This window comes from Colletotrichum siamense (genome assembly GCF_013390195.1).
Source record: "Colletotrichum siamense strain Cg363 chromosome Unknown KSG_Cg363_contig08, whole genome shotgun sequence".
NCBI classification, from domain to species: Eukaryota; Fungi; Ascomycota; class Sordariomycetes; order Glomerellales; family Glomerellaceae; genus Colletotrichum; species Colletotrichum siamense.
The window spans coordinates 1,454,320-1,469,178 of record NW_023501021.1 but is presented as its reverse complement, the minus strand read 5'-3'; the positions used below and the strand labels follow the sequence as shown (position 1 = coordinate 1,469,178).

The window sequence follows — 14,859 nt, the reverse complement described above, 5'->3', positions numbered from 1 at the left end:
ATCGGCCTAATATTTCAATATCGAACATGCATTAAAAACATTGTGAACTTCTCATCTCCTGTTCGGCCAGATTTGTTACGTGCATGTTCGTGGTCTCCAATCTAAGCAAACTAGGGCCCCATCAGATTGATGGCTGCCTGCACTAGGCAGCGAAGTGCCGAAAGCCCCTGTCTGTGATTGGCCTGGTCGGACTTCATCAGCCTCTGTTCAATCTCATGTCATCTTCTTTCAGAAAATCGGCCATCTTTGATGTTTTCTCTCTTCATTCCAACGACCTGCTCAAACAGAACTAGTACACAGGGCACGTAGCCTTTGAAGATGGAACATCTTCCTCTACCACGCGACCCTATCAATGAGCACCCGGTCATTAAGCTCGCGACGGCTCAATTCCACAACCCCGGGCCATTCCTCGACTACCCAGACCGGCATGGCGCTCTTCTCAGCGGTCAATATCCACATGTACCCACCCAAGCCGATGCGCTCCAGGGCCGTTTCTCAGCCGGAGTCTCAAGCTACAACGTCCTCGATTACTACCAAGGATGGCTATTCTTTGCACTCATCAAGGAATTCCTCGGGGATGAAGGCGACTATAATGCACGGAAGAAAATCATGTCTTTCGCTTTCGACGATGACGGACAGCTGAGCAGCGCTGCGCTTTCGACCAAGTCGTTGCATGAGGACTTGACGGCATGGAGGGAAACCGGACGTCTATCGAGCATTCGGCGTGGCGCCGAATATCACAAACATCTCGACGAATGCCTCGAGACCGCGTTCGAGGCTCTTGACAGCATCGATTCCAGATTCCCCGGCTTTCTTCGGGTCTTCAGAGACGAAATGATCTGCCTGGCGAGTGTGGCTGAGACACTGGACGTGGCGGTCCAGACAGCTCTAGAGCATGGGCCAGTGGCGGGTAAGACTCTGGTGACAATCTGCCCTGCTCTGACAGGATGACTGGGCTCCGTCTCGTTCCAGATGAACAATTAGCTAATGAGACTGCCTCTTAGAGATGAATCATGACGAACAGTACTTCCCAGCCCGACCCAAATATGGGTGGTTCTCAACCATTGCACCCCTCCTGGATCCGTTGAGCCCCGAGACTAAGAGGGCCATGGTCAACGCGGGGTGGTGTCCCGGCGACATTGGCAAGATTCGTGACACCTTCACGAGCATTGAGGCGTTCTACTACCTGCAAAACTTCAAAGCCGACTCTACGGTGGCTGATCTGCACAAGGACTGCCGAGAGTATGGGTGCAATGTTAGAATCCCCGCGGTACCCAAACACGAGAGTCCTGGGTGCGAATGCCCAGGCATGATGACATTTGACGAGGAGCACCTCATCGAGATCTATCAAAAAGGAGACATTCCCTGCTTCGCCATCGGCAGGCTCGAGGACGGCGGTCTCGGGGTGGCATTGACCTCAATCGGCATCGACGAAGAGTCTCAAAAGGACCCCGAAAACCACTATGTCGCACTCTCCCACGTTTGGTCTGAAGGGATGGGAAATGTGCAAGCGAATGCACTGCCGTTCTGTCAACTCGCATATGTGATGCACTGGTCGATGATGGCCTATCAGGTGGTCGAAGATAAGCTACGGGAGGAGGAGACGACGGGAACGGGAATCAACGTGCAGACGAAACCGAAAGTCCGGCAGATTAACCTGTGGATCGACGCAATGTGCTGCCCTGCGACTCCGGGGTACGGTAAGAATTTGTGCCTGTCAAGGATGCGAGAGATTTATGCAAACGCCTATGCCGTCCTCGTCAAGAGCGCGGTTCTTCAGGCAACGAGTGTCAGGGACATCTTCGAAGACACCTCCAGGGGTCTTATCGATGTTGCCACGCATATTTACACGTCGCCGTGGATGCGTCGCATGTGGACGCTTCAGGAAGGCGTTCTCGCCGGCGCGTCGCGAGCCAGAGGCTCTGGCGACAGGCTCTGCTTCGCGTTCCGCGACAGCCTCCTCTCCCTTGAATCAGTCGTCAACCTGCTGAAGCAGGCCCCAAAGCACGAAGCGTCCCTGGCCTTCCGCTTCATAGCAGAGTTCCGCGACCTCAGCGTCAGCATGTGGCAGCTCCCCGACGAGACCAACACCCCCGGGCGCAAGGTGCACCCGTTGAATTTCTTCCTGCAAATGCTGGTCAACGCGCTCAAGCACCGCAGCTTGACGGTTGCGTCCGATGAGGTAATATGCCTAGCTACGCTGCTGGATCTGCGCATCAAGACGGCGCGCGGGGAGGTTGAGCCTCTTATCGGCGACGGGGAGACGCCCGAGGACGGGATGTGTCAATTGTGGCGCAGGGTCGAGACGCTGCAGGGCGCCGCTGGGCTGCCGGGTGACATCATCTTCTCGTGCGTCCCGCGTGTTCAGGTGCCCGGTTTCCGCTGGGCGCCCCGGACGTTGGTGCAGTATGCCAAATACGGGAACATGTTTGTCTCGCCTTCGAGCCCCTACCCGGCCAGGATCGAAGATGAGGGCCTGAGAGTGAGGTTTCCCGGCGCGAAGCTCAACTGCTTTGGTGGCCTGGACATGGTGGGAAGGTTGCTCCCCACTGAACCGGGATCGACTGATGAGAACGGTGATGGGGACGGTAGAGATGCAGAAGCAGGAGGCGAAACGGTCGTCCCACGCGTTCTGATGATCAAGGTCCCGCCAGACGGTGATCAGTGGTATGCAGTTCACGTCTACGAGGAGCCAAAAGACGGAAAAGAGGATGGGAGTTATCCACGATCATCGGAGGGAGATGAGGAATCAAGGCCAAAGGCAATCGCAGATCGGCACGATGATCTGGTGCAGCTGATCAGGAACGGCTCCGTCGCCCTGGTTTTCCGGCCCGGTGAGGTGATCACTGGGCCCGGCCTACTGGTGTCCATGCCGACATCGCCGTCTTCGGCAGAGCTAGGGGCCGGGTTAGCGATGCTAAGTCTGAACCCAGAGCCCCTTCGGGTGCACAGCGAGTTTCCCGTGCAGATCAGATCCCTTGCCGGACCGTCCTGCGTCATTGCCGACGCGACGGTACGGTGTGTCGAGGGGCTGCAGGAAGCAGTTGTGGCTGAGGCGAGACAGCGCGGGGGGGATGTTGCCGTTAGCGATGTTTGGGATGATCAGGAGATTGTAACCCGACTGCTTCGCGAAACGGCCGAAGGCTTGATGGGATCGTCAGAGGACTTAAAGAAGGCGCTCTATTTTGAGGTGCTGGCTAGGAGAGCTTCTTCGACAGACAAGACTGCGCTTGAAATCTTCTTGAAATATGTCCGTCATATGGCATATTTTGGTGGAGGCATGAAGGGAGAGGCATATTTTGAAGATCAAGAATGGTGGGTGGACTGAGCTTGGAGGTGACACAAGTAGCTTGAAGACAAGAGCGCCCGCTCACACGTTTAAGACTAGCTCAGTGTCCAAATCAAGACAGGGCAAATTAGCAGTAAAACACTGTAAGACCATGTCATGCTGCATTTGGAAGGTGCAAAGATCAGGTCTGCTGGTCGAAAAATTGCGCAAAGAACACGGTTGATAGGGTGACTGGAAATCGTAACCTGATAACTACATAGTGATCTGTAGCAGATAGCATCCATGAGGTTTCAAAAAGGGTGATGCTACATTAACGGGGCGGGGCCTGGCATCGATGATGAGGGTTGGGAACCGAGGTGGACATCATAGGGAGGATGAAGCGTGTAGGGCGCCATATTCGAAGACCAAGTGCCGCCAATTCTACCTAACGCACGCCATATCAAACGTCTTTTGGATTGTTGTTCGTGGCGTTGGGGAGGCTGAAGCTATCGTGAAATCGGCGGTAGGGACCTCGTTCGAGGGGCGAAGATGTTCAAGATGTGGCGATCAAGCAGACACGTTCGCTCGAAATCGATGACTGGAAAGGCTTGAAGTGGCTGTGAGACATTCGATAGCCGAGAACAGAGGCGTCAAAACCCCACCAAACAAATGACGTTTATTTCATGAAAGCAGATCCAACCATGTGAGACATCAGACTAGGCCAGATGGCTTGGCGGCCCGGTGAGATTGGATCGCATACCACTTACTGAATGCGTGACACCACCAGACCCAAGAGTGTTGCCATCAACAAGAGCGTCAGTCGCCCAGCCTTACGAATCCGGCCTTGAGGTGGGATTCTGTGCGGTTTTGTTCGGCCCGAGGCCACCTGCGAGCCGAGTTTGTGAATTCAAGCGTCAAATGCATCATTGAGCTCGGGAGCCAACCCAATCTCACAGGCCCACAACCACCCGACGGGTTCATCCGAGATAGCCCGATCCATCGATGCTCTTGCCGGCGGGATGTGACGTTGGACATCGGGTATCTTGGCATCTCAGACTGGCCACATCCAAGTCGACAGGAGGGCTTGCAACCCCAGAGATTGAGTCGGATTCTTGCCCCATGGTCGCATCCGGTAGATTGCTTACTGAACTAATCCGACCATTTCATAGTCTATTCTGCGCGCCGGCCCCATTACCGAAGACGTTGGAATCTGATCCACAATCTTTATGTCTATTCTGAGGAGCCCTATCACAACCAGAAAACTACTGGAAGTACTCATTGCTAGAAGTCGTATATAAGGGGTACATCCCCCCCCACGAACCTAGTCATCAAGTGGATAGCAAACGGTGAGAAGGTGCTCTCCATCCCATCCTCTTTCGGCCACCGTCTACACGCTAATTGAGGCACACACCACCAACATCTCATAGCACCCTCTGCAGAGAGCGGACGAACGACTCCACGAAGGATGTCTGCAATCAGAAGTGCTCGATAATAGAAACACTTGGCAACAATGTGACAAATGGATGTCGATGCTGTCACAGAGAGGTCATGGACCATAGATTGGTCTAGACTACCTCAAGTGCCGCTGGTCCCTCAACCTCGAATCATACGAAAAGCGCGCATGTCACCTTCAAATTTCTCTTGTTCTAGCAAAATACTGTAAACTTTCTTTCACTCTTCAACAAGGTCTTACCAAAGATCTTTCAAGTGGACACTACAGAATCTTGCATGTTTCTTACGTGATCTTTGTTTTCCATGCTACGAATCTAGCGAATTCGGCTCTCACTTTTTTGAGCAACAATGGCGAGACTCACGGGGTCCTGGAAGACCCTGTTGCCCCTTGCGCTTCTGGGAGGACAGGGCTTTGCGCAATCATGTCTTGATGCCATCAACGACGGCCAGGTCGACGCCTGTGTCTGTAACGAGCTCGAATACGTCGTCAGCTACGTCGCCTACGTGGCGCTCTCAACATCGCTTACATCCAACTGCGAAGCGCTACCGACTTCGACACTGAAGATATCCACATCTTCATACACCTCAGTATCGGATCCCTCGGGGAACTCATCGTCGGACGCGTATGGGAATGGAGGGACTTTCACAGACAGGGGCAGCTTTGCTCAGGCGACTGCTGGGGGCAACTTCCTGCCCAGGAGACAACTTCCATCTGGCGCGTCGTCTTTCGATTTCCGACTACCGTACTACACGATAACGAGGTCCGGAACAGCTTCGGCAACCCCGATTACGGTGTCGAGCTTTAACAATTACACGAGCCTTTTCACATCAAACCCCATCTCGACGGCCCAGACTCTGGTAGTATCGACGCCAACCGCAGCCGCCTCCGATGACCGATCACTTGCCCGGGGCACGATCTGGGTCGCGATTCCAGATGGCAGGATTGATTATCCACCTCCTGTCACATCGACGGTGTACTGGAGTGGGAATGGCTCGCTGTCTGCTCCGTCAACGATCTCGACTATCCCGCCAAAGGCCGAGACTTATATCGTTGCCATCAACAGACCGGCCGACGCCTCTGCACAGAGCGACTTCCCTGCACAAAGTGACACCCCGTCGCAGAGTGATCCTCTTCCGCAAAGCAATGTTCCACAGAGCAATGCCCCTCAGAGCAATGTCCCGCAGACTGATGCTCCCGCGCAGAGTAATGCTCCCACGCCTAGCGACGTTACCTTCCCACAGAGCTACGATCCTGCGCAGAGCGATAGCCCCTTGCCGCAGAGCAATGCGCCCGCGCCGAACGACCCGAGACCTTTCGTCACATCGGTTGTTCAGTACTCCGGCTCTGCCTCAGTCAACGGCCCGACGACAGTTAGCATCATTTCTCCGGACGGTGATCAGGCTGGAACAGTTGTGGTGGCAGTGCCCCCGATTGCTTCCGCCGGAGGAGGCTCACCTCCTTCATTCATCACGTCCGTGGTGCCGAACCAGTCGCCGTCGGAACCTGGGCCGGGAGGAGATGGCGTCAGTCAGCCCCTTTTCAACATTGGAACTGAGGGTTTGGTGGCGTCTCAGGTCACAACTGAGATTGAGTACACGAACTCCTTGGCTGCGACCGTGACTGTGACTAGGACTCTTGATGCGTTTGTTGCGACTCCCAGCGGAACCCAGCCTGGTACGGTCTTCGTCATTCAAGCGCCCTCAAACGCTGCCAACCCAGGTGCGGGAAGCACAGCGGGCACTGGTCCTGATGGTCAGCCCCTTGAAGCCTCTTTTGCACCTGGATCAGGAGCAACGGCGAATCCGAACCCAGGAAGCCCTGCTGCTAGCAACGATCCCGCACGTGGCCCTGCTGGAACTGGTGCGCCGGATCCGAACGCGACCGGAGGCAGCGGACCGGCTCAGAACCCCGGACAATCTGGGCTACCGCCATCTGGCCCGCAAGCTTCACCCGCGGCTACGCCCGGAGGATCATCTCCGGGAGGCCCTGGTGATGTGGTTCAGCCCGGTCTCTATGTGACCTCTGAGATCCAGTACACGGGAACTCTTCAACTCCCAGGACGTGTGACAATCTCTTCGATTGCTCCGCAAGGCACAGCTCTGGGCACGATCATCGTCGCTGTTCCTCCCGGCCAGGCTTCAGCCGGTGGCTCTGCCGGTCCATCAAACGGCGCCCTCCCGAACAACCAGTCACCGGCCGGTCAGCCAAACAACGCAGACCAAACAGCCTTCTTCAACACCCTGGCAGCACCTGGCGCGACGGCTGCTACTGGTGCTGGAAATGCTGGTTCGGGAGCATCAGCTCCTGCCAACGGCGGAACTCCCGGTGCTCCAGCAGCAACCGACCCTGCAACTGGACAGCCGCTGACTAACCCCGATGTCTTGTCCGCGGCAGCATACATCACATCAACCGTCACTTCCGCTGGTCTTAGTGTTCCGAGAACTACCATCGCGACTATTGCGCCTCAGGACTCTCGACCGGGTGTTTTTGTTGTTGCGGTCCCGAATAACCTAGTCAGCTCTGGAGGCGCAGCCGTACCCCAGTCTAACGCCCCCGGTGCACAAGTCCCCGGACAAACTGTGCTGCCTCAGACCATTCAGCCGCAAGGAGTTGCGTCGTCAGCTGGAGCTCAGTCGAACGTTCCCGGGGCTCAGTCGAACGTTCCTGGGGCCCAATCCAATGTCCCTGGAGCCCAGTCTAATGTTTCCGGTGCTCAATCCAATGTTCCCGGTACGCAAGCTCCTGGAGTGTCCGTTCAGCCTCCAAACATTCAGCCTCAAAGCATTCAGCCTCAAGGAGCTGCTTCTTCAGCAGCGCAAGGCAGTGGATCAGGACAAGCTGCGTCTCAAGGCGGTATCAATCCCGGTGCGACAGCAGCGACTCCGGGTGCTAACACCGTCCCGGGAGCCGGAGACCCCTTGGCTCAGGGAATTGTTACTGTCACCTCGACTGTCTTGTTTACGGGGCCGGGTCAGATCACTGCTCCGACAGCAATCTCTACGATTCCAGCCAACGGCAACAGCCCGCCGACTGTTATTCAGGCAATTCCTGATCTCTTCGTAACTGTCACCATCACCGTCACTGCAGCGGACCCGACTCTTCAGCCGACGGCTTTCTCTACGGTGCAACCAACAGGAAACACTCCGGGTACAGTCCTCGTAGCAGCGCCCGCCTCATTTGTCACATCACGAGTGCTCTTCACCGGTCCTGGTTCGATCTCAGCGGCCACCCCGATTTCGACGATCTTGCCTCAAGGGACTACGCCAGGAACTATCATCTTGGCGCAACCCTTCGTAAGCGTCACATCAACCAGGCCTGGCAGCACTGCTAGAACCGGACCAGCGGGCACGGTAACAGTCGTGACTACGATCTTCCCGTCCAACGGCCCTGCAACGGTCGTCTTTGCTGAGCCCGATCCGACGGCTCCCCTCTTCGGCTCCTTCGTGACATCTGTTGCGAGTGCCGCGAGCAACATTGCGTCTTCCGCTCTCGTTCCGGTGTCTACTGTCTTGCCACAAGGTTCAGTTCCCGGAACGATCGTGTTGGGACAATCCGCCGCGCAGACACAGCCTGCTCCAGCTAGCAGCGGAGGCGCATCGCCTGCTAACACCCCGGCAGGTGCAGGAACCTCACCAACGGCGTTGGCCAACTCCATCGCTAATGGTCAGTCCTCACCTGCTGCTGGTGGTTCTCAAGCGGTGTCGTCTCCTGCTGGCGCTGCGACATCGCCACCGGCTTTGGCCAATTCCATTGCTAGTGGTCAGTCCTCGCCTGCTGCTGCCGCTTCGCAAGCTGTGCCATCATCATCTGCTCCGGGTATCCCGAATACGGCGGCACAAGTTGCCTCACCGGGGGCCTCTGCCCCAAGCTCGCAAGTGCCTTTGGACAACTCTCTCGGAATTACTGGACCGACAACGCTTGCCACTGCTACCGTGGACCCCAACGATCCTAACGGTACTCGGGGTGGCAGAGGTCTCGTGACCCGTCTGATCACCTCAGCTGGTGTCACTGGATCCACGACCGTATCTACCATTGTTCCCACGGACCCGCTGCTGGCAATCACAGTTGTGGTCATTGTACCGGCGCTTCAGCAACCTGCAACAACTACTCCCGCTACTTCCATTGATCCCAACGATCCTAACGGAACTCGTGGCGGTCGAGGTATCACAACTCGCTTCATTACCTCTTCAGGGGTCACCGGAACAACGACTGTCTCTACCATCACTCCGTCGGACCCGCTCCTGCAAATCACAGTTGTCATTATTGTGCCAGCGCTTCTGCAACCTGCGGCAACTACCCCGGCCATTTCGTCCGCCAACACAGGTGTACAGGGGGCCTCGCAGACATCTCCTGCTTCGGCCCAGTCGGCTACATCGGTCCCAGCAGCGGTATCATCCTTGCTCGTGGACCCGGCGATTCTATCTTCAGCTAGCTCTGTCCTAGGTCAATCGTTCGTTCCTACTCCGTCGAACTCGTCATTGCCTCAGTCTTCTGCCGTGCCATCTCCTGCGGCTCAGAGTTCCTCGGCTGGCCAGTCCAATGTGCAGCAGCCATCAACCACTCCCGCGGCTAGCTTGAGCGCTTCTCAACCCATTTCATCCTCGGTGGGAGGCACTCAAATTGGCTCGTCTAACGCTGCGAGCATCGCTCCTTCAAGCGACCCTGCTCTTGGACAGTCCTTTGTAAGCTCGGCTGGAGTTGGATCTTCATCAGTTGATTCTTCATCAGTTGATCCAACCGCTTCATTGTCCGCATCTGTGGGACCAGGAACCTTTGCTGCTAGCACCCCAGGCTCCAGCGGTGTTGTTTCTGCTACGCCAGGCGTTTCTCAATCCGCATCTGTTGACCCGCAGTCACTGGCATCCTCTTCAGGAGCACCAGCCTCCGGAGGGCCTTCGTCAAGCGTTTTCCCGTCAGGGGCGGTTGGCTCTATTTCGTCTTCGGGCTCTCCCCAAAGCTCGACAGCGGCTCCTATCGTCTCCTCGTCAACATTCCTGACCACTTCAGGCGGCTCAACCTTCTTGACTACAGTAGTCCAGACTTCGAGTGAGATTCCGGAAAGCCAAGCATTCCAGTCAAGCGGCACCGCGGCGTCTAGCGCAAGTGATCCCGCCTCTGGGTCGCAGTCTGCTTCTGCAAGCCTCTCAGTCTCACAGTCTGAGTTCGCTTCGTCATCCGGTACTGCCCAAGCATCTTCGAGCATTGGTTCCATCTCTTCGGACCCGGCCGTCTCCAGTCAATCTGCGGCAGAAACCCTGAGCTCCTCCGTGTCGATCTCAGACTTTGATATCTTCAGCTCGTCCTCAGCGCAAAGCCAGGCTAGCTCCGTGTCTGACCCGGCCGTCTCTAGCGGAACGCTCACTCAATCTTCCGCTGCTCTGAGCGACATTTCATCATTTGCGACCATCTCTCAGAGTGCCAGCCCTGCTTCGTCAACAGGCCTTTTGACATCCTCCGCTGAAACTCAGTCTGGCTTGACCACCAGCTCTGAGGCACTTGGAGCTTCGTTGATCTCTACGACTTTGATCTTTCTTCCCTTCTAACTTTTTTCTTCGCAGTTTGCCGCCTGGAGGCGCACCTTGTTGACTGCCGTATGACTCTCACGGGGAAATATTCGAGGGCCAGGATGGCAGAGAAACCTCTATGGCCACCTATGGGGGTATATGAAGAGAGCGCGAATCGCCAGGGGGCAGGCATCTCCCTCTTCACGCTGCCACAACCCATTACACCAAAATGCCGAAGCAATACTACATTCACTACCTCTGTGACCGCTACCTCAAGAGCGGTGACAGCCTCACCCAGCTCATCAGAGAAAAAGAGCATGATGTCTGCAAGTTTCGAAGCAAACGCCCTTTCCCTCAGAACCGCAACAAATTCGAAGAAGCATTGTTCTTCTGTCGCCTACTGGCATATGTCATCCTCCGCCGATACGGCCGTAATGATCCATCTCTTCTCAAAATATTCAACGAGTTCGAAGACATCGCCAAAGCATTCGAAAACAACGAGATGACCGACGACCAGTATCGCGAAGTAAACCGGTTGAACCATCCAAAGCAAGACAGCCTGTTGGCGGAACTCAAGGCAGCACTGTAGCTCGATGGAGCAGTAGTTGATGAGGGTGGTTAGACATGTAGGGGGTGGTTGGAGTAAGGGGGACCTCTCATGTATCCCTGGTCATACAAAAATTCACAAAAGAATTCTTCACAAAATGCTACGACTTTGACTTCCCTCATCACATCAGACGGAGTCACTTCGGTTTCAACGACTGTCCTTACGACGGCCATCAGTGCTTCCCAGCCCACTGAGACAGCATCAGGCAACACCGTTTCCCCCAGTGCCTCCTCGGCTCTGAGCTCAACAGACCCAGACTTTGCATCGCTCACGTTGTCTACCGCCAGTTCTGACCCTGCGACTAGCAACTCGGCCACAGATGCTTCAGCGTCCTTGAGCGCGTCCACGGAGGCGAGCAGCGCTAGCTTTGAAACGTCAGCTTCTGATGCTTCCTCGTTCACGTTGTCCGACATTATCTCAGCTTCTCTCAGTAGCGAGGCCACTATCTCTGGCAGCACAGCCTCGGCCTCGGCCTCTGATACAGATACTGCTCTGTCAAACGTCTTCAGCAGCGCTTCGTCTTCAGAATCTGTGGTCATCACCGCTAGCACCGACTCTGCGGGCTCGTCAGCCACCACTTTCAGCTTCACAGTCACACCTGAGAGTATCACCACGGACTCGGCGTCGACCCTGTCTTCGGCCTTCTCCGATTCGAGCTCTTTCGGCAGTGTCAGCGCCAGCGAGACAAACAGCGCAAGCACTTTCAGCGATGTCTTCCAATCCACAGTCAGCACTGATTCGGCATCCTCTGAAAGCACCGGCTCCGCTAGTGACAGCTTTACGAGTTTCGCTACATCTTCTGATCCGGCCAGTGCCACCAGCAACAGCGCTTTCACATCCGACCCTACGTCTTCATTCGGATCAACGTCAGTCGAGGAGGCTTCGTTCATCACAACAAGCGACGGGACCTCGACCTTCGTGACTTCGGTCTCGGTCTCGAGCCCCACGACTCAGTCATTCTCGGATGAGACATCAAGCGCTTTCTCAACCGAGTCATCAATCTCGGCGTCAGACCTGACCTCATCCGCGTTCACCACCGACTCGGCCTCCACTAACTCTGTGTCTGATCCCACTTCTGGCTCTTTCAGCTCTGAGTTCTCTTCAGTCACTCCGACAACGTTGTCTTCTATCTCGGGCGAGTCCGCATCTTCGGTTTCAATCACCGACTCTTCGGCACTTGGCCAATCCCTCGTGTCCACGTCGAGTGATGAGACGGGCTCGGCAACTCAGTCCACGGCACAGACCTCGGCATCATTCACCTTGCCGACGCTGACGTCCGTCACAGACTCGGCGTCTCTGTCCGAGTCCGACACGGCCTCCAGCTTCGTGACGCCCACGGTCTCGTCAGAGAGCACCATCAGCACCGATTCAGATTCGTTCATCAGCACCACCTCGGGACTTTCCACCACCGATAGTTTCTCGACTGAGTCGGCCTTGTCGACTGATAGCTTCTCAACTGAATCGGCCCTTACTTCTCAGTCCGAGTCTGTTTCATCCGCAAGTGAGTCCGGGTCGACTTCGCTGGACCTCGACACCTTGATTAGCACGACCAATTCTGGTGAGTCGACGATCTCTAGCGGCACAGAGACGCCATCGACCTTGAGCTCCGCTTTTACGACGGAGTCTACGGACTCGGCCTTCTCAAGCAGCACAGAATCGGCTTCTGAATTCACCTCGGATCTCACAACGGCATCGACTGAGTCCGGGTTCTCATCAGCCTCGACAGGATCTAGTTTCTCGACAGCTTCAATTGAATCGGGAGTCTCACAGACTTCCACAGCCTCAGACCCCACTATTACGATCAGCTTCATCACATCGTTGGAGACCACCGACTCAGCAGGTTTCCAGTCATTCACCACCTTCACTACCAGCTCCGAAGTGAGCATCTCGACAGACTCATCTGCCGCTAGTATTTCGAGTGATACCGAGAGCACGTCTTTCACATCGTTCTCTTCCGCCTCCGAGACTGACTCGGTCACCTCTATCTCTTCCGACAGCGCGCTGAGCTCCTCAACGGACAGCAGCTCGTTCTCGGTGGAGACCACCTCTGGCAACACTGCGTCCAGTGAAAGCATCTCCAGCGACACGGCCTCCACCCAATCTGCTCTGTCGCCAGGGAGCACTTCATCTGATTCTCTCCAGGACAGATCTCTGGAGTCAACATCCACGGACAGCGGTACCGAGTCGACTCTGTCTATTTCAACCGCGTCTGGTGAGAGCTCAATCAGCTCGAGCGATGCTACCACGACATCCGGGTTCACGTCTAGCGAGACTGAGTCTTTCTCTACTCTCCCTAGTGCTTCCCCAGGCGCCACCACGAGTCTCTCGTCAGTTGAGACGGGCACCACGTCCAGCTTTTCTGCATCCGAGTCGGACATCACTTCAACCAGCCTGGACCCATCGACCGGTTCTACCACGCTGGCAAGCGAGACTATCAGTTCCGCGACCAGCCTGGAGTTCGATAGTCTGTCGTCCTCGACCGACTCTTTGTCTACTGGCTCTGTGAGCAGTGGCGATAGCACGATCTCCTCGTTTACAGACTCGGCCTCTACAAACTCGGCCTCCACAGACTCGGCCTCAGCCGATACCTCGTTCAGCTTGACAACATCGACTTTCGAGTCTTCAGGGTCCTTGACTGAGTCGGTCTTCACTCTTACCCCTAGCACAACGAGCAACTCGTTCAGCTCAGAGTCAATCGCCTCTGAGTCGAGTGAGAGCTTGACTAGCGACAGTGCGTCAATCACCGGTACCTCGGCGTCATTGACTGCCTCAAGTGAGACCGATACTACACTGTTTGACAGCTTCTCCCCTACTTCGACGCTGTCTGGCGAGAGCACAGCTTCCACTGGAGACAGCACATCGACTGAGAGCTTCTCAACAGAGAGTGCGTCAACAGACAGTATCTCGACGGCTAGCATCTCAACCGACAGCATTTCCACCGATAGCGCTTCAACTGCTAGTATCTCTACCGATTCTATCTCAACAGACAGCATCTCGACCGCTAGCATTTCGACGGATTCTATCACAACCGATAGTGCTTCAACTGACAGTTTCTCAACCGCCAGCGTTTCCACCGATTCCATCTCCACCGACAGTGTTGCTACGGACAGTCTCACGACCGCGAGTGCATCGACGGATAGCATTTCTTCCGACACTATTACAGCGAGTGCCACTTTCTCAACCGACACTGCTTCCACCGATAGCATCTCTACGGACAGTGCCTCCACAGATAGCATCGACCCCCAGAGCCTTATTTCCACCGATTCTGCTTCTTCCGACAGCAGCGCGACCGGCTTGACAACTCTCAGCGATGCTACTAGCACGACAGACTTCAGCGCGTCTCTCTCAACGGACTCCGTGACGAGCGCGTCGGACACCAGCGGTCTAACCACTGGAACTGAGTCGACAGACTCAGTAACGACTGGATCGGAGACCAGCGCGTTTACCACTGGAACCGAATCGACAGACTCGGTAACAAGCGCCTCGGACACCGCCAGCGGACTCACTACTGGAACTGAGTCGACAGACTCCATTACGACCGCATCAGAAACCAGCGCTCTCACGACTGAAACTGCGTCTACGGAATCGCTTTCTTCCTTGAGCGCGGCCACAAGTGACTCTAGCCAGTCAGTCGAGAGTCAGATCTTCCAGACCGTATCCTCCGATAGCACCGCGTCGGCGTCGACCGCGACAGAGTCAACTGTGTCTGACATCACAGCATCGGAGAGCACGGCGTCAGAAAGCACGGCCACCGACAGCGCCTCAACTCAGAGCACGTTCTCTGACAGCATTACTACCGACAGCACTGCAACGGCCAGCACTGCTAGCGAGACTGGAATCACTTCCAGTAGCGAGAGTGTCTTGACCGATGCTTTCACCACCGAGAGCACCGCAACGGATAGCACTGCTACCGAGAGCATCACTTCTCAGAGCACGGCATCAGACAGCGCCATTACTCAGAGTTTGTCGACTGAGAGCACCGGCACAGACAGCACAGCCAGCGAGACTGGAGTCACCTCTAGCAGCG

At 55.7% G+C, this 14,859-nt stretch overlaps 2 protein-coding genes across 2 annotated transcripts; both read left to right on the top strand.

The window, feature by feature from the left end:
• Positions 1-318: 318 nt before the first annotated feature.
• CGCS363_v012003 (uncharacterized protein) lies at positions 319-3,328 on the top strand (the record flags this gene model as incomplete). Its single annotated transcript, XM_036643852.1, has 2 exons — positions 319-910; positions 1,005-3,328. The coding sequence occupies 2 exons, from the start codon at positions 319-321 to the stop codon at positions 3,326-3,328; spliced, it is 2,916 nt and encodes a 971-aa protein (XP_036491231.1).
• A 7,126-nt stretch (positions 3,329-10,454) lies between these two features.
• On the top strand, positions 10,455-10,814 carry CGCS363_v012002 (uncharacterized protein; the record flags this gene model as incomplete). The annotated part of the gene is made up of 1 exon (XM_036643851.1): positions 10,455-10,814. One exon carries the CDS (start codon positions 10,455-10,457, stop codon positions 10,812-10,814), a length of 360 nt encoding a protein of 119 aa, XP_036491232.1.
• Positions 10,815-14,859: the final 4,045 nt, after the last annotated feature.